We start from the raw sequence: 20592 nt of genomic DNA on the forward strand, positions 1-20592 counted from the left end.
AATCACAGATTGAAAATAAACATGCTAATAAAATACTTGCACGGTTACCATTTGAAAAATTCTTGCAGTTAAACAGTTTTTTTTTTCACTTTGTGCCCATTTTCCCATTTATGTCAAACATGCTGCTAAAATTGAATTAACGTTTCATTTGTATTTCCTTGAAAAAGGATGCAAAAACCACAAAATATCACGTTCTATTTTATTGCATTTTAGTACACAAAACATTTATTATGCAGTCTATCAAATAAACTTTTTTGTTTCATTTCATTCAAAGTTTTTATTTCTTAACAAAACAACTTTCAGAGGGGAAAAAGTGCTTTACAGGGATTTACCATGTCAATAAATACAAGGACGTTGAGGTCTTGTTGGATCCTGCGCTTAACACAATGGCCATGGCACTAAAATACAGATGCACACCTGCTCTCACTGCCAGCACACACTCACTCACTCTCACACTGAAACGCACACGTATAGCCTCGGTCTGATTTATATTGTACCAATACACCAACACTTGATTTTCTCCTCATTTGTGAGACACTCATGCACACAGGAGGCTGAACAAGCAACCGTAGAACTTATAAATTAGTGACAATACAATTATTTGGACATGTGAAAATATGTAACTTGTTACATTTCAGATTTTATAGGAAATGACTTGTATGCTCAACATCTCTGTTTCTCTGACAGTTAAAGAAATTTAGCAGGTTTGCAGCAAATTAAAGTCTCTTTCCTCTAATGTTACAGTGATAATTTAATGATAAAAATGCCCTGGTGTTGTGCCTTTCCTTCATTACAAACCAGATGCATTTGGTGGACATAAAATATGATTTTCTTACAATTTCAGATTCAAAATCCAAGTTGTTTGAAATAATACAATGGAAAAGATAAGGCACACATTATTCTCACGCTTTACAAAAGTTTCATGTAATTTCAGTGGAAGATTGACCAATTTTGAGATGTTATTAAGCCACAATGTCACTCCTACAGAAAATGCTTCAATAGTCAACATATTTCATTTACAGTTAGGTTTCCTTCATGGTTGCTTAGAGAGAAAAGAAGGAGTCTTACCTCTAATGTGGTCTACTGTGTGCACAGCCCCCTTTAATATTCCCCTCATTGTTTATCTTCAGTTTTCTGACAGTATCAGTCCTTTAAATCTCGCTCCACCTTCAAGTTGGAGGATGTCAGAGTAGAGTGGAGGATGCTGTACATGTGATGCAGAATGAGTCTTCAGGGTGGTGTAAAATTCAGTTAGTAAGTTCCTGAAAAGAAGAGCTTTTTCTTATTTTTCAATCAAGTGGCTGCAGGAGGAATAATCCTGTCCTCAGGACAATAACAGACAAAAAGTCTTGCTTTTTAACCTCCTTTTTTTCGCTGTTTCCGAGTAGTGACATTCCTGTGAGATTTGTCTTTTCTCCAAGCTGACTCCCGTGTGACCTGTGGTGCAGGTCCAAGATCCGGAGGTTTAAGGGTCATAGAGGTTGTAGGGGTCTAAGTGGCTAAGCTCAGCTAGCGGCTGAGGGGGAGCTGGGGCAGCGACATGGCCTGGTGAGGGAGACCCTGAGAGGTCAACACGGAGAAAGGATGACCTAGAGATCAAACAAAAACATAAATAGATTAAGATTGTGAAAAATACAACAATATAGTCAGAAATAACCAAATTGACTAAGAGCTCATAGGTGGATGCAGCTGTTGCACAATATCCAAACTCACTGTCGATGTACCCATGTAGGGCCACCATGCGTGCCCGCTCAGGGCTGCCAAAGGGGGAGTAATGCAGCTCATCAGGCAAGGACGAGGGAATCCTGGACTGGGGATGACCTTGGGGAGCCCCACTGTGCTGGGGTGTGTGCTTTTTGTGTCTTGCTCTGCAGTTTTGAAACCACACCTACAAAGAAGCAACGTAGCCAGACATCATGTAGCTTCGTGCTTGAAATGGAAAACGCTGATTTATTTGGGTAATTTTCAGAGTAAATGACTGACAAAACTATGACATGTTTAAAGCTACATTACAACTCGTATCTTTAATTTAAATATGTCAGTACATGCAGCTTTAACTGTTGCTTGTAATGCTTTTAATCAGTAATAGAAGCAGAGGTCTGTCTGTACTGACCTGTATAACTCTCCTGCTGAGACCTGTCATGTCGGCTAGCTTCTGTAACGTCTGGGCATCTGGATTGTTGTCCTGGGCAAACTGAGCCTGCATAATCTACAAGTTGAGTGAGAACATTAGCATAAATCAAGTGCTTTTCAAATCTGATTAAGGCCAGACTGCTCCATATTTACAAAATGAGATTTATTAGGAACATATTCTAATGAGGCCAACCTGTAGCTGCTCTGCAGTAAAGGATGTCCGAGCTCTTTTGGCCGGTTTGGGTTGACTGTCTTGTTCTGTTGGAACTGCTCCTTCTAATGTGATACCGTTGCCTGAAATTAAAGCACAAATATGAGATGAAAAATGTGGAGATTTAAATTGGCCAAGTGTCAAAGTGTGTCTTATTTTTCTTCACTTTGACAGCCAAACTTGAGGGTCTTGGACTCTTGTAGCATAATCCAGTAGCAATTTATTACACTAAACTCTTTCAGTATGAATATAAATTATACAAGAAATGGTCAACTATGTGATTATTTTTGCAACTGCACACTAAGAATATGATATTCTGCAAATTCTGACAGCCTTCTTATGCAAACATCTTGGTATCCACATAGAGCCATGACATTAAATCTCCCTGATCCAGCACTCACCACTCTCAGCAGCGCGTTTAAGGTTCTCCACCATGGTGTCGTAGTGGATCCTACACAGAACCTTCTCCTCCACCAGGCCAAACTCCTCACCCGTTGACAACTGCCTCTTACAAGAGTAGCATGCAAAACATGCCAAGTGGTATGCGTTACCTCTGGCTCGTCGCACCCAGTCACTGGCGTATATCTGCCGCCCACAGCGGGCACACTTAGTACCAAACCTACTGTGAGGGAGAGAAGAAGAGGAGAAGAAAACGATGAGGAATTAGTAATTTTTTTAATGTGGTTAAAGCAACATTTTGGAGGAGAAAATGTAAGTTTTATCCCAAGGCCAGATATTGCACATAGAATTCAACAGACGACCTATTCTGTGGGAATTTCTCAGGAGAACTGAAGTCAAAATAAATGTTTTTAAATTTGAACTTTTGGCAGAACTCAAAGACTTTAAGGAAGAAACCTTGGAGGAGGATATGGCCCTCAGAAAAGACTCCTGGCTGCGGCTGCAAGCTGAGCTTTGAATGCAAACAAACCAACACCTGCAATTTCCTGGCTGATGCATGAAGGCCCTGACGTGTGCACACGCTCGCACACAAACACAACTCACACTCACACACATGTAAACCAGGGTGGTTTTACACACAGTGGAAGATGAAGAAAGACTCGCATGACATCACTCAAGATCGCCGCGCTGTAACTGATAGCAACAGTGAGGTCAGGCTGCATATAAACTTAAACCACCTGACTTACTGTTCTGAATGGGTGGGGGGTTTCAGGGGCACAGAGGGGGACGATGAAAGATCAATGGTCAGAGAGAGGGCGGTCTACATTTGTTAAGTCAGCAAATACAACACGACAATTTCTCAAAATGAACACCGGAAAAAACACACAAGTCATTTGAAATACTTGATTGTGACTGTGAACAGAATGAGACAAATACAAATGTCAAAGAGAAAAGGTCAGAGAAGAGACTGCCATACATCAAATCAGTAACATCTATATTCATATAGTGTGGCTTCAGTGTGGTAGGATGGTGTTTTTAGTAATATGAGGAAAAAAATAAAAAAATTATGCCTTATTCTTTACATATTGATATCTCCACAGTGTTTGTTTCATTCACCAACTCTGATTTTATCTGTTAGCGCAGGTCCAATGTGCATGGTGATTAAGAAGTTCCTAGTTTATTGGCAGCTATTGTTTATGTATTGTTCATATTTTCTAGAAAAAGCTAAGAAGCTTCCCAGAGCAGCTGGCATTTTAATTTCACAAATCATCAATCAAACAGTAGTGAAAATCAAATGGACAGGAACTATTTCTAGTTCAGCCAATACTCACTGTTTTCAGTATTATCTACAGCTGCAGGGATATGTGGATCTGAATCATATCACCATAGCTAAATCTTTTGTAATGCAAGACAGTTTGTGAGATTAAGGCTTCTGTTTTAGACAATTCAATTTCAACTTTATTTTCCCCAGGGGAATTAGCTTTGCAGCAAGGTATAAACATGAGTCATAGCCCCACAAACTCAGACACAAGGAGCATTGAGATATGTGAATATAAGAATACATTAAAAGACAACTGAAAAGCTTTACCATCCTTAAAATAAAAATAATAAAAAGGCTCAAATTAATGGTGTATTAGCCCCTTTTGTAAAAGTCTGAGAAATAGCCAATTTAATCTCTTAAAACCAGTCAAAAACTATAACAAAACATATAACATCAAAACATATCAAAACATATTTAAAAGCCTTCAGTAAAAGCTGGACACTATTTTTATTTTTATTTTTATTTTTTATTTTTGCAAAACTTACTAAAATGGCAGTAATTAATGTATCTGAAAGAGACTGTTTTTTGTTGTGTATTTATACACAGCTGATATGGGAGTCTCTACAGTAGTAGAATGCATGGCTCTGAGTCAAATCACCCAAAAGCCTTATTTAATGATAATAATTAATGTTACAATATAATAATTAAGTATAATTCAAGAAAAATATGGGAGTTGAGACTAGTTTAAAAAGCATATTTCCTGTCAAGAGAGCCCACAGAAAGAGCAAAATTGCACCATTGCACTTCTTAATGTTTTGTTTTTTTTACTATGCCATCATAGATATGTAGAAAATATTATGATTAAGGCTGACCACAAAAAAAAAAAATCTTTACAAAAAAAAAAAAAAAAAAAAATCTGTGGTTAAGCATGATTACTCTCCCCATCTGGAAAATCAAATAGTTTGCATTTACGACTGTTTTTGTTTCATTTTCGATTTTTTAACTGTCTTAAACTGTGTGTAATTGATTTCCTGTTTGGAGACAGACCTGCTTTTATTTTGAAAGAAAATAAGGAACTTCAGGTAGCTAAAAGATAACATTGTGACCTTAACCGCAGGAATGGACACTTATTATGCATGGGAAAGGAAGTAAGTGAACAATAAAAAGGTCCATTTTTGACAACACGATGCAGATTACTGCTGACTTGTCCACTAAAATGTCTAATTTTTCAAAGTAAAATGAGGCATTAAGGAGCAATGGTGGACTTATTTTACATCACTGTGGTTGCAGTGGCTTAACCAAAGTGTGCTGAAAGGGCCTGAAATGCACTACAATGGACCCTAATATATGCCATTAATGCTGACAGTCCTAATAATAATATATATATATATATATATGTATCAAAAGACTCTCAGTAGCTTTCTTATAAGCCCAAGGATCTAAGTTTTTCCCCATAAGTCATTCAAACAAGACTGAATGATGCAATGGAACCCAACCCAAGGCACCCTCTTCAAAGGTGTAGGAAAATAAAGACATTTTACTGTTCAAAGAGAATGCCTTGGAGTTTTTTCTTGTTGTTTCATTGACTACATGAATCTCATGCTAAAGAGCCCCTCAAATATACTCTCTATTGAGTCCAAGAAGCTCCTTTCTACACTTTTTGATTATATATTTGGTGTTTTGTAGGTAGTCTATAGAAGAAGTGTGATGTGAAACATGAGTATCAACATATCCTATGTTCATGTCAATAAGATAATCTATGCAACAAATAAGCTTCCCTTTTTTCTCAATAGTTTTAATTGAACAATAGATGTCTAAGGCAATAATAATGGGCTATATCAAACTTGGCCAATGCTTGGTCATTTCTGGCCTTTTAAAGAGATTTGTAAGAAAAATTAAGGCATAAAATATCAGCAGCCTCATACTCTTTAGTGATAAATGTTTCTCTGAGCAGCTGGCCCTTTAATACAACAGAAATATCATACAAATGTCCTCTTTAACACCAGAATCAAAAGAGACTAAGTCCCTCGTTTAAAGAGCACATTATGGGTCTAATGGGTGTAAAGCGCTGTAGGTTTGAGAAGGTTACGGTTAGGTTAAGAGCCATTGATGGGGTCAGCAGCTGCCAATTCTGGAGTGGGAGGCAGCTTGAGAAAAAGTGCTGCCTCAAGGGTAAAACTGAATAACAGCAAATTGTATGGCCTGTTTTTTTCTTCTTCTTCCTCAAATTGGAAACATTTGGATATTGATGGGATAATTCTGTAAAACAGGCTCTGACAGAAACCTCTAGAGCTTATATGACTCAACATTTCTGACAGTCGTAATAACAAATGTAGCTACTCACACAAGAAAAGCAGCTCTAGCATCGCAAACATGAGACAAATTCAAAGAGCAGTCAGTAGTTGAAAGGTACGAAGAAGGCTGGGACTGCTGAGGGCAGGATAAAAAGAGCAGACGTGGAGAGAGGGGAAGTAATTGGCTGAGGGAAACAGCAAAGTAAAGAGCGTGGATGGCAGAGAGAGCAGGGGGACGGAGAGTACGAGGGTTGCCAAGTGAGTGGGTTTGGCAGTGCATCAGTGCACTCAAGTCCACTCTATCTGGGATGAAAGCATACTATATCCCAGACATTTCACAAACTAGTAGCTCTCTTCATGTATATAAGCTTGTTGAGTGTAAGACTCATATAAATACCAAAAAGAATATTTGAAGTGCATATTAAATGACTGCTGTTTAAGGCTCTCTCTTATTCTGCATCTGCTTCTTACAAGTAAATCCCCATAGTCATAAAGTGGCCATCGTCCCTGATGTCACTCTTAATGGTGTAAAGCTCAAATGCTATTTAATGCCATGGTGCTGCATCCTAAGATGTAAAAATATAGATTGTCAATCTTAATCATTTCACTGCTTCTAGTCACAACTGACTAATAAAATTTGGTGGCAAATCTGCCATTTATAAATCAACACGGCATATTTAAGATAATTCCCTACAGTCAAATAACAGGTAACAATAGATTCAGCCACTTAGAGGATACAGAGACAAGCAGGCCTGCCCATAAAAATGACTGGGCCCTCTCTAGATGCCATTTAATTATATCACTGCATGCACACTGGATCTGTAGCGTAAGCACTTGGCCCTTGGTTAACATTCACCTCCTTGGCTAACTGACTTTAATATCAGAGAAAAAAACATTGCTGCAGGTCTTAGCATTACTGTCCTAGTCCAATGAGCCGACCCACCACGTTAAAATTACAAAAACACTGGATAAAACCAGAAAAGGCTTTGTTATATTTTTAACAAAAACAATAAATAAAATGTGTATTTTGTTGCTTTGACAAGTAAAAATACTTCTTAGGTTTAACATCAAACCTCATCTTGGTTTCAATTTAGGAAACTGCCTTTGCTAACCTCCATGACTCTGGGGCCCAGAAAGCTTTACCCTTTTACCCCCCCTATGCGGGCAGCCTTGAAGATGAGACTTGAAAATTACCAAGGGTGCTGACAGCAAAGCAACATTAATTCTCAAATTACACAGCATTTGAAACATTGATGGACAGTGAAAATATATTGTGAGACTCGGCTAGTTTTTATTTATCAGAAGCATGTTTGGGTGCATTTCCCATCTATAGTACCAGCTCAGCATGGCTCAACTTGACTGGGCTTTGGTACCAACCACTCTGTGGCTTTTTGTCACAGTTAGTAGACAGGTTCCTTTACAGAGACGGATGCAAGCAATAAGACAAAATACAAATGAACACAGGTAGTTTTGGAGGCTCTACAGTAGCACAAAGCCAACAATTAGGGGGTTGTATGATAGTACTCCACTCCAATCTGAGCATAAGATCACAGAGAAATGATTTTATAAGTCTCTGTGTTCACTTCTTTGTAACTGCACCTTTAGTTTTAAGTTTCATTTCTCTCCTGCTGAAGTCAAGCTTCGACTGACTACACCACATTTCCTGATGTGGGCATTCACAATAGAAGCACCCTAGAAAAATAACAATTACAGACTTTAACTGTGAAGAATACAATTGAAATAACATTTTTCACATTCATTTAACTTTGCATTAACAGAGCCAGTGAGTTTGTGCTGCTACAGAGTTTACAGCTGCTTCTCTGACCTTGTTTAATGCCACAGCCCACTTCTTTGACTCACTGTGGACTGAAAACAAGCGAATCATGAAAAACACATCTTTCAGCAGTTGTTGATGCCGTTATAAAATGAACTGCCGCTGCAATGGGCTACAGTTAAACCAAGTCGATCAAATGCAGCACACAGTGTGTGTCAAGGCCCAAGAATGGTCGACAGAGACGCTTTGCAAAGCGAAAACACTTGCTGCATGTTCCTGTTATTACAGACATCTGACTTGGAGAGGACATGACATGTTTTATATGCTTACTGTGCTGCATGTTGATTACAACAGCACAGATGGGTAATGTTTGGCCTGTTACCTGACTCATGGTAGGGCGAAACATGCTAATGACAGGACTTAGGCTGAGCTATTGTCCGTCACATATCACTCTATTATGTTAATAATTACATCGGTTATGCTGTGTGTGCACTACAACACAACTCAAGCATTTAAATCACTGATAACCCACCACTACATTTTAGTATCAGCTCTGTTCACATGGAACCTTGCCATACAGGTGATACCAAAAAAGTAGGGATGCACAATATCCTCAGGATATTGGTACCAGTAGACATTTGCTTAAAAGATAATTATTGGTATCAAAAACACATTTTTGCTGATATTTACTACCCATTTATCAGCTGTAAATATCGGCCTGCATCAGCTGTAAATATTGGCCTATGTTGCCTGTAAATATCAACTGTATGTACAAATAAGTTTGTAAAGTTTAAGGCAGAACCAACAGACCAAGGGCAAAGGACTGAAGTTTGTTTCTTTGTTCATCCTTAAATTTTAAAGTGTATTTTAAGGATTTAAGGTTTGAGTCTGAACCACATTTATACATTTATATGTCGTTATTGTCTTAAATTAATATCAGAATATCTGCATAATGGGTACTGGATAAAATCTGATACATATACCTCAAAAAAGTACAATTTAGAAAAGAGAAAAAAGACAAGTAGATTTAAGACGCCTCAATAAGCCAGGTATAATGTTAAAATTTTGTAGTGTCAGGCAGCACAACTAAAAAGTGTACATTTTAGCATTAATAATATTGTCCTCACCCGGGATCTTCATCTTTATTGTGTTTTAATTGGTGATATATTGGATAGAAATGAAATTACAACAGTTGTAAAAACAGATAACTACTAGCATAAGATTTTTTTAGCATTTAAACTCTGTAACCTCGTGAGAAAATTCCTGCTGTGTGAATAATCACTATCAATTAAGCTTCATTTATGCAACACGGCGATGTTAAAGCATCCATAGTTCCCGACTCCTGTTATTCCTCATAACAAACAAATTCAATTCAGCTGCAGTGCAAATGAAATAAAGTGGGGTTAAAGTATTTGTAGTGACCATGAAATAAAATTAGCTGGCATAGCACTTACAGCGGCCTTAAGCTGTCACAGATATGTGCAACTTAGGCAAAACAAACCCTCTTATAACCCAATAAAGCCAATCCGGAGACAAATGGTCTCCTTGACTTACTGTTCTGCGTGTAAGTATCATTTCAGATTGTTACAAAAAATTCCAGCCTGTTTTAAGAGGAAAACATTGTGGATCTTTGGAGCTAATCTAGCATGACAGCTTGTCAGTTTCATGCTCCAAGACAGAACCCAGAAAAGCTGCAAATCATCCCCTTTTTTTAACCCCATCCTGCTCCTCCATCTTCATCTCCTCCTCCATCTTCCGACCTCCTTCCTTCCTCCACATCCCCACATCTTTTTTGTATCTCGTTTTGTCTTTGTATCCAAAACCTGTTGTTGATTTTGGAGTGATGTCAATCCTCACAGCCCCCTGTATCACTCACATGAGGGAAAATCCTGCACCGCAAACCTCCTTCTTTCCTCTAGATCTTTCTTATGTGCTCACCATCTTTCGTCTAATCTTAACTCTTTTTCACAGTAATTCACCTGCTGAGGAGGTACATGTTTTATGCATTAATTCTCATATTTTCAGCATATACTTTAACCTCTGTTAGATTTATCCTTTGAGATTCCTTGCTTGACTCTGTGGTTTTAAGACCCAAGGTTCATGTTCAGCTTTTGAATGGAAATCTAAGAGGGGGGAAATTGATCACATATTATCAGGCTTTAACATAGATCCCACTATTTAATTCAAACTTACATATTTCGCTCTGTTATACTACTGTAGAAATGTGCAGCATTGTGTGGCAGATGTCTTATTATAACTCTAGATCCTTCAGTTCTTTATAAATCACTCTTTTACTCTCTTGTCTCTGCTGCTATGGAGACCTAATCAGCATACCAGAGGTGGGTTGATGAATAATTATTGTGACGTTATGCGCACATTTATACATAAAGAGACAAATACACATGCACACATGTAACCCACAGCGTTTCCTACATACACAGACTCTGGTTACACTGTCAGTATCCCAGGGTGCCTCTGATTAGTGCAGCAATGCAACTTCCTGTGTGGCCTGTAGCTCATGAACGAGGATGATGTTTCTACAGAGCGAGGTGAGGGAGGGGTGGAGGCTGATAAAGAAATCGTTGGCGTATATGTGTGCAAGCCCCTGAGGCCTGACGTGGATTTGAGAGGCACAGCATGGGCTCTGTCCTGAGCTCCCTATTCTGACATACCCACACCACCTTCCTCCCCCCATGTACACACACACATATATGCAGGGAAACCCAGTCTGATTTCCTGCTATTACGCCCCATTAAAGCAGCTGTCAGTCCAAAGCCAGATGAGAGGCTGACACAGATGAGGAAATATCTCCAGAGGTTTGAACCCAGCCCAGAGGATCTGGACTCACAGTGGTGTTTAGCCTTGTTTAAATCTGGCCTAAACCCAGATTACAGTTTATATTTACAGAGGTAACCTTTGTGCAGGCCCCAGCCCTTCAGCAGAGCTTTGCTGTTACTGCAAGAGCCTCTAAATATTTTCTCCTTTTCCAGAGTGACGTCCAAGGGTATCAAATATTATTATGCAAAGGAGGATTTTTCTCTCATGACTGTATCCATTTTGAGTAAAAGTTACAGCCACGGCCAGCAGTTTGACCTGCAGCATATCCAGACTATCAAATCAGATAGCTTAGCACATTGCTTGTCATTTATTTTTAGAATCTGTTCCCACAGCAGGTAGTTTTTCTACATGTAGAAGAGAAACTTAAATCAAAGATGTGTTTTTTATTATGATCAGACTCTTGAACTTTAAAATTATCTTGCGTTGTATCTCGTAATTATGTGTCAGTATTATAGTTTGAAAGATGTTGGGTGGATTCAGGTTATTGGGAAAGTTTTTGAATTAAATCTTCTATGCAAGGTCTTTGAAAAGATTAAAAATTTTAATTATGATTAATTAATCTCTGAATTTCTGTAATTAAATGCATCCTTTAATTATTTGGGTTTCAGTCTTTTTTGCCCAAGGCACACCTAAGATCAAGCCAAAATTTCAAGGCACAGCAAAACCATGTTTATACAAAATAGCTTCTTACATGTAACAATAAATCAGGTGTATAGTGTTAGTTCAGGAAGGCCATGGAGTCAAGCACTGCCATATAACTGAGATCTGCTGATCTTACGCAAGCCATCATCAGCTGACAGCGAGCTGTAAGCACACTAATGGCAAATTGCACTCATGCTGCCACATTTAAAGCCTGGCTATGCTTTGCTGCTCACTCTACAAGCTGCTTTTTACAGCCCTCCTCCACCCCAGCTCCTCCTTTATTCTACCGCTGACTTTATCGTGTTATTCTGTTGTTATTGATGCCTGCTCTGCTCTGTTTTGTTTTTGTTTTTTTTTTTTGTTTTTTTTTGCTGCTTCTCTCCTTGCTCCGAGCTTTCCTTGTAGGCACAGGAAAGGCAGGAGCGTTGTGGTGTTCCTGTTTAATGCTTTCCATGGAGGGTAGGGAGGGGGATCCAAGAACAGTCATATGAATAACAGCAATGAGTGCAAATTCACAACTGCTAATAAAGAAAAACTATCTATAACTACACATCAGGTGTGTTTTTTGACAAAGTGGTCTTGACTGAACTTAAGTTATTGTATAGTTGTAGTAATTATGTATGGTTAAACAAACTACTATGGCACACCAAGACTTGGCTGAAGGCACACAGTGTGCCTTACCACACCATCTGAGAACCACCGCTTCTTATACTGTCTTCAACTAAGGGTAATTGACTTCCTGTTTGGACACAGACCTACTTTTGTTGGTAGATTTGAACATGAACTTGACTATGGAAAAAAGAACTAGTAATGGATTGAAAAAGAAAAAAAGGGGGCAGTAAAATGATAAATGTTTGATTACACAGACTCAGATGACCTTTGACTTGTCCACGAAGCAGTCTGTAATTGTAGTTGTGGACCTTAATTTGTCATTATTAATCTTGACAGCCCTATTCTATACTCTTTTTTGCCATTAATTTAAAGAAATGATCTGACACATTACACATTTATGTAATGTTAAAGATGTTACGTATCCATTTTAGGGAAAAGGTGGATTTTAAGGACAAAAGGACGACACTTGTGGAAACTGGTCCTACTGGTAACATTTGGGTGATTTGGATGAGTCACTGAATTATTCATTAAGGGTACTGTCAGCCTTTTTTTCCCCATGTTTTTACTCAGGTAGTGCTTGAAATAACAATTCTGTTGAACACATTTAACTGAGGTAAGGTCTGGTTACAGTTGTATAAGTTTACAATAGACATGTAAGATCTTAATAGACATTTTCTGCAAGCCAGTAGCAAGAAATAAGCTAAAAAACCAAGCTATTGGGCGTGGAGATGGTTGAGCGGTTTAAGGCACTACCCACGCACGTGGGTGGCCCGGGTTCAAATCCGACCTGTGACCCTTTACAGTATGTCTCCCCACTCTCTTCCCTGTTTCTGAGTCTATCCACTGGCCTTACTCTATCCAGTAAAGGCATGAAAAGGCCCAAAAACAAATCTTTAAAAAAAAAAAAAAGGATATCATTAACATTTGGGGATTTTTTAGGGGTCTTTAGAGGTTGGGAACAACTTTTTTGAAGGATACAGAGCATACACAAAGGTTTTATCATTTTCTTCATATTAAAACTTTCCCAGTTTTTATGGGAAAGCTGGTTTCAATGTAATTTCAACATAGCTACCTAATAAATTCTTTTACCGATTTTGTTTCATCAGTATATCAGTTTGACAAATCAATATTTTTAGCAGTTTATTCATCGTGATTATATGACTGTCTAATGAAAACTAGCATATGCTTTAGTCATTTCCTTCACCGCTTTAGTTTCTATTTTCTCTGTTCTTTCTAAAGCACGTTGGGCGGCATGTTTTTATGTGTGATGGGGCTATGAAAATAGAGCTGAGTTGAGTTAATGGCATGATCGACCTCCTGTTCGATGCTTGACTCGTACACCTACATAAAATCGCTACATTGAAAACAATTTCATTACATGGTAGGTAGGACTTGAAAATAAAGTGGAAGTTATAAACCAACATTTTCTTAATCCAAAGATCTCAGTGATACAAACAAAATGTGCCGAATTTGATCTTGTTATTTTAGCATCTGTATCTCTTTATATGTAATAAATAGGAGATTTAGATTAACATATTGACATTTTATAAGATTTTAACTTCACCAAATCACAATATTTCACTTGAGTTTTGGGCTGAAATTGTAGCCACAGCTATTCTGCTTAGCTAGGCTCTAGGATTAATAAACTTTAATGTTATGTATTTATAATGATTAAATTTAAGCTGTCCTTTGTGTGTTATGTTTGTTTGACCATTAGAAATGAGTGAGATTCACCTTTAAGGATGATTTCAACAACATATTTTCTTACTACATTTTGGTTTTATAATGTGTTATGGGCTAATTTGCAAATGCTAGGGCAATCTAGCTGAAGAGATGCAACAGTGTGAATTGGAAGCTGTTCGACTTAGATTTATTTTTCTTAATAACTAGCTAGAGTTCATTCACATAGAGCCCTCCTTCACATTGATTTGTTATGTATAATCCTGTGTGGTCTGTCTTTAGTATAACGTATTTCTTTGGTGATAATTTATGGTAGGTGTTACCATCTTTAGCCTAGTGCTAACAGTTACCAATTAGACATGTTTCATTAATCTAGTCTATTGGGTTTAATTACAGTGTAGGATTTTTCTGATGAGTATGTCATATGACAGCTCCATTGCTACCACTCATGTACTAACGCTGTGACTCATTTTAAATCCAATCTGCATGTTTAAAAGCGGCTCAGTCCTGGGAGCAGAGCTGAGGGCGAGAGGGGTGAATGGAGAAGAAGCACTTAAATGGAGACGGGTCAGGTAAAATATTATTATGATGTGGCTGAGCAAACACAAATCTCCATTTTGTGAAAAAAACAAGCTGGATGATTGGCAGCTGCTGGACGTGCATAAATAAACAGAGATCTCAGTGTATGTTTATGTGTGTTTCTCTGTGTACGTTATAAAAGGAGGCAATGTTTGCAGTGTGTTCCAGCTAATATCGGCATGTAAATCGTATTCATGTTTTCAGATTTAGCTGTGCGTCTAAGTGCGCACAGAACTGTTTTAGTGTGCGTTTTAAGTTTGGATAAGACTCGTATTCAGATCAGAAACATGCTGACCAGGCACTCGGGGCAGTCTAATTGCTGGTCTGGAGGCCTGAGGGTCTGGGTTGGAGGACAACTAATTGCTGGTGATTATAAACCTCAGAGAGGTGGCCTGGTCTCAGGTTTCAATCAGACACACAGCAAACGAGTTCACTCACACAATAAAACTGAAATAAAATATATCAGTAAAATAAATCAGACAACCAAGACCAATCCCTCCTCAGCCAGATGAACAATAACTATACGATAAATGTGTAATAGAAACAACTGCAGTGAAAATAGTAACTTTTTAAACTATGATAGATCAACATAACTCCCTCTACACTGTCCCATTTTTCTAAGAGTATGAAATTCTGTTTTTTTCCTCATGCAAATGCATAGATGTCTTTTACTATTGCATTTGTGTTGCTAAATATAAAGATTAAGGCTGTTAAGATGTATCATAGTAATCGCAGTTAATCAAGGTCTGCAACGAGTCCACTAATTTAAAAAAAATCACGATTAGTCACATGCATTATCATCTCTTTCAGCACACTTTGGTTAAGCCACCGCAGCGTCTCCCTGCAGCCACAGTGATGCAAGATAATTCCACCACTGCTCATTTATGCCTCATTTCTCTAAAAACAAAACAACAAATATAAAAAAAATAGACCGCTCAGAGGACAGGTCTAAAGTCATCTGCACCCTGTGTTATCAAAGATTTACCTTTTTACTGATCCCTTATTTCCTTTGAATCCATAACAAGTTCATTTTTCCATGGTCAAGTTCATGTTAAAATATTTGATTTACCCATTAAAGCACATCTGTATCCAAACAGGAAGTCAATAGACCCTTAGAGAAAAATCAAAGATTACACAAAAAACGGTTTTAATGCAAAATAGTGGCGTTTTAGTAGTTAGAGGATGTGTTTATGTAGAACTTCTGAGACTAATCGTGATTTTAAAAAGTAATTGTTGTCAGCCCTAATAAGAATATAGCCTTCCTCCTTATGTACGGTGGTAGTTATTTATGCAATGTAGCATAGAAATAAAAACAATTTATATATATATATATATATATATATATATATATATATATATATATATATATATAGACTCTCAGGAAATTAAGGAATTAGGAATACCATAACACAGTAAATACTTTTGTTTTTTGTTGCCAAGTTGAACCAATTTAACGCGATCAGGCTACATTTAATCAAGTCTTCCGCTTTAATATTGTCCCTCTCAAGAAAATAAAACAACCGCCTGCGTTGTTACGCGCTGCGTAGCACGTGACTTATGTGCTTTATTTTTGTGTGCGTGCTCAGTTTGTATGGCTGTGTTTGTGTTTGCTATGTGCACAGGTCCATCGCTTAAACGCAGAAAAAAATGTAGTATTTTTGGAGCTAAATAGCGTCAGTTTCATGGTCTGAGAGGAGAAATGAAACGATACAAGCGTCTTACAACGTCATATCAATGCGCCACTTCATAACAGACATATCTGAGCGTTTGTGAAACGTCGATAAAATATTCTTGAAAAGATAGGCCGATAAAAATTCCCAAAATGCAAGAAGCCCGCCCGGTCTTTTGCCCCTTAATAAGGTAAAACAAAAAATCATTTTTCATTTTACTTTTGCGCGTTGCGTTATGAAAAGCCAGAACAAAACCTTTCAGCTATATTTAAGGACTTTTTGTTACACACAGAGGGTTTTTCAAAAGGTCTTTCAAGATTACATTAGGCAGCCCGCATCTATCTCAAAGGTAGAGAGAGAGTGTGAGAGAGAGACGAAGAGAAAGAGATGTGGGAGATACAGACGAGAGGAGAGGAAGGCTTTTTATGAGCAGAGTGGACGTGGTATTTTGAAAACATGGTCATAAACTTACCCTACCTGAAATAATCCATTTTACAGAAGATCTCTTTGTTTTTGATGTAGCAGCTGCTGTGCTGACGCAGTGACGTCCTGCAGACGGAACACTCCAGACAGCGCACGTGCCAGATTAGGTTGTTCACCTGTGAGGAGGCGACAGACATGTCATCACACAAACAGATGATAAATCACTGCAGCTGACACTATACGAGTATAGTTTGGCTGTGACGTTTATTAAAAAGCTGACTGTGATGAAATGAGCCCAGAATGATGTGAATATATCGAATAGCTTTTTTAAATAAAGTTTTGACATCCATGAATAATAATATTTTTGAGTGGTTTATATTGATATCAATACAATGTATTTTTTTTTTAACTCATTCGAATTTTATAGTGAGACAGTGTCACAAAACAGGGACTACTGACAACATTTCACGCTGTATTCAAGGCTTTATAGGTACAGTAATAACATTTACCCTGTTCACAGAGGAACTATTTTTCGTCGAATCCTTAAGCATTATAATCTGACCATAGGTTATTTTAACATACTATAGAGGTATGTATATATGTGAATAGAGAAATCAGGTCATGAAAGCAGCAATCTGTTACAGGCACACTGACTGATAAAATGGCCAACTGAATGAGGTTTGTACACAGCAAACTAATATTGCTGCCCGTTTCCAGAATTATAATTAGCGTTATTATTTATGACTTGAGCTAATGTTAACTACCATATAACAGACATTTTTAAAAGGTGTAGATAGTCGAAAGAAAATGTTAACCTTTCTCTATTTGTTTTGTAATTAGGCTTTCAATTTGGTTAAAGTGGGGGCATTTTTACTGCTTCAAGAACGGCTTACAAAAGGTCAGCTCTAACAACCAAGCCATACTTAACAATGAGAATTTCAAAGTAGCCTTTATTTTGTATTTAGGAGGGCCTGCGACCACAACTAAAAGGCCTATAGCTTTATCATTTTATATATATATATATATATATAAAATATCGAAAATGCAGTGCAAATGATATTTTGATATAGCAATGCTATCAGTGTGATGTCTCTGGTGATTATTAAATTAGCTAAATCAAAAGTACTTTGTTTTAAGTCAGTGAAAATGAAACTACATTTCAATAGAAAACAAGACGTAAGCCAGCATAAACTCTCAGAGCATTATAGGATAAAAAAAAAACAAATTAAATTAATCGAATTTTTGTTTAATTTGACCATAAAACATGTTTTATATCCTAAATATGTATTCTAAATTAAACTAGACAGGCCCAGTTGAATGAAATAACTCTCACCGTATTTCTTGACCGACAAAAGAAAATGTTTTCTTGATGTTATCAGCTCCTGAGTCAGATAATGAACTAATGATCTTCACACTTCCTGACAAACACCCATTAGCGCGCGGCTAAAGACTACTGGAAGCACGCGGGCGCACGCGACAGGACTGGGCGGATTGATACAGTGGCTGTAAAAAAAATAAAACCAAAACATCCTGGTTGTGTCTGCGGGCTCCAAAACAGTGCCTGTCAGTACAGGTTTAACAGCTTGAATTAAATAATTCGGTAAATGTCGAACTAAATTAAAAACTCAGAAACTGTAATAGCTTTTAGTTTGGTTTTTTTTGCATCAAAAATAATGATAGAATAAGCTAGGCCCTTATGAAGCTACAACACTGACATGTTTAGCTTTGAGATAGCCGTTTAGAAGCTACATATTTTTTTCATGTCCTTTGTAGTTTTGTAGTTTTATTCGAGCTTATTTTATTCGTGTCCCTTAAATTCGAAGTTAAGTCAAATATTTTGTTCATACAGTCTAGATATATGAAAACAAACTGAAAACGTCCAAAATAAAATAGGGCTAAAGGACTACATGTCTCCTGTGTCTGCTCCCCTTGAGTTATCAAGCTATTCGTTGTCTGCATGAATTTTCTTCAGCCTTGAAAATGAAGAATAAGCTCCGGGAGAAAATGAATCCTGATGTTGATGGTTGTATTCTCGTCCTCTCACCTTCAGCAGGTATCTGTCCAGGATCTCCTGACCGCAGCTGGCGCACACGTTCTTCCCGGTGGAGGGCACCGAGCTGGTGGTGGAGGTGGGCGAGCACACGGAGGGGGTGGACGGGGTGCTGGGGGACGAGCGCGTGTCCTCCCGCTCCATGTTGGACCGCTGTGACTCTCCGTCCGAGTGAGACTGCAAAAAGGACACAAACAGCTCAGTAAAACAGAATAATCGTCATCCATTATCATTTCTCGCCATTTTAAACATGCAGCAATGCGTCCGTAATTCATAACTGTAAATATATCCGCATGCATCTTTGTTGTGTTACACCTATGAGTGATGCTGTTATTTCCAAAGCATAAATCAGCAGTAAAGCTCTCACCATCGGCGTGTGTTTAGAGTCCACGCTGCAGCGCGAGCCTCCCGGTGTACTCTGATGCTCCGTGCAGATCACCTATAAGACAACGATCAGTAAACGGCAAGTCTTCATCACTTTCCCCGTCTCATCTTCAGCTGAGAAATCCTCGGGACACATTTGCAGACAGCTCTCCAAGGCTACTTCTTTTTAAAGTAGTCCTGACAATAAAGCCTGGTTAAAACCGTTAAAAGGGCCCCCGCAACAAAAGGCACATTTTAATGAAGCTATTTCAATTTGGATTGATTTTTCCCTTCCCCTTAACCCATGCCTCTCACAATAATAGTATTTTCTCCGCAATCCAGGACACGAGAGTGGAGGGGGGAAAAACTACCTGTAATTACAAATAGCTCGAAACGCTGCGGATAAGAGGGACCCGGAGTGTCAATTTCAACTGTCAATCAGAAAAAGGCAACGGGTCACCCAAAGAATTGCAAATTTGATTTTTAATGGCTGTAATTAAAATCCAATTCTTCTCAGGCGAATTGGCAGCGCTCGAGAGGGCTCGCGGACCGCAAATCACGCTATTCATAACAGAGGCGCGTGCCTCTTCACAGCGGCTGGCGCGTGCAGCTGATCTCAGTACACAAGCGATGATTCTTGTGACATCACAGAGAGACAAAACAAAACTCTTACACACGTACAGGACGCTTCAGGCTGCAAATAAACTGCGCCTGTTTGTGTCTGAAAATAGATCTAGCCAGTTTTAAAATCTGATTTATCCAAATTATTTCACATTAGCGCAACAATGTGTCTGTGTACAATATATTACTACTTTAACATCACCACATAAAATTAAGACAGTCACACGCACGCAGACAAGGCCCATGCAGTGTAAATGCACGCTACGTCTCCAATTTAAGCCTTTTACGCACGGTTTTGACGCACAGCCCTTTTTACAGTTTCAGTACCTGTTTCGTGGGAATTCCCTCGGACAGAATCTTATTTCCCTCTGAGAGAGGGGACAAAACTTCATTTTTCCAGTACATGAACTCCTGCAGTGTCCCAGCGTATCTCCAAACTCGGTGCGTGGATTCAGATGAAGACTCGGCGATGCGTGCCAGAAACTTTTAGCATCCGTACAGCGCGTGGATTCGGGTGGAACTCGCGCACAGAGGCCGAATGTTTTACTCTCACGATGCTGTGACTACCACTGAAACAAAGTGCAAAAAAAAAAAAAAAAAAAAAAAAAAAGTTCTGCAGAGCTGAGGAGCCGCTCGCTTCTCCACAGAGAGCTTTATTCAGAACCGAAAGATTTCTTCCTTTCTCTCGTGTCCCCCCTCTCTCCACTTTAGGGAAAGCGTCTGACTACAGGAAGTGAATCAGTTGGAGGGGTTGGCAGCATTTTTTTACTCCAAGGTTTCGTTGTGTGCAGGAGAGAATGCAAAAATCGAGGAGAGGAGAGCAGAGGAGCGGAGTGAGTGTGCAGAGCTGTAGTGAAAGTTTGCGCGGCTCTCTGGCCTGACTCACAGTTAAAGAAGGGGGAGGGTGAGCCTCCGGATTCATATGCGTGAGAAGGGTGGACACACTTTGGAACAGTTATGATAGAAAGTTAGTCAAACTCTGCTGGACTCAGTTTGATATCCCAGACATTTAGACCGACTGCCAGGGGACAAAACACCAAAT

General features: G+C 38.5%; 1 protein-coding gene across 2 annotated transcripts; it reads right to left on the minus strand.

The window, feature by feature from the left end:
* Positions 1 to 200: 200 nt before the first annotated feature.
* Positions 201 to 20382, minus strand: lhx6a (LIM homeobox 6a). 2 transcript variants are annotated; one of them, XM_041810262.1, is made up of 9 exons: positions 19878 to 20382; positions 18934 to 19005; positions 18561 to 18743; positions 16571 to 16692; positions 2746 to 2963; positions 2327 to 2427; positions 2114 to 2209; positions 1714 to 1888; positions 201 to 1589 (listed from the first exon to the last, which is right to left on the minus strand). In XM_041810262.1, exons 1-9 carry the CDS (start codon positions 19953 to 19955, stop codon positions 1510 to 1512), a joined length of 1125 nt encoding a protein of 374 aa, XP_041666196.1. In that variant the 5' UTR covers positions 19956 to 20382; the 3' UTR covers positions 201 to 1509. The 2 variants fall into 2 exon arrangements, with proteins under 2 accessions (XP_041666196.1, XP_041666195.1); XM_041810261.1 differs by having other exon boundaries at positions 2746 to 2966.
* Between the last annotated feature and the right edge of the window lie 210 nt (positions 20383 to 20592).

Source organism: Cheilinus undulatus, linkage group 17 (assembly GCF_018320785.1).
Source record: "Cheilinus undulatus linkage group 17, ASM1832078v1, whole genome shotgun sequence".
In the NCBI taxonomy this organism is placed as follows: domain Eukaryota; kingdom Metazoa; phylum Chordata; class Actinopteri; order Labriformes; family Labridae; genus Cheilinus; species Cheilinus undulatus.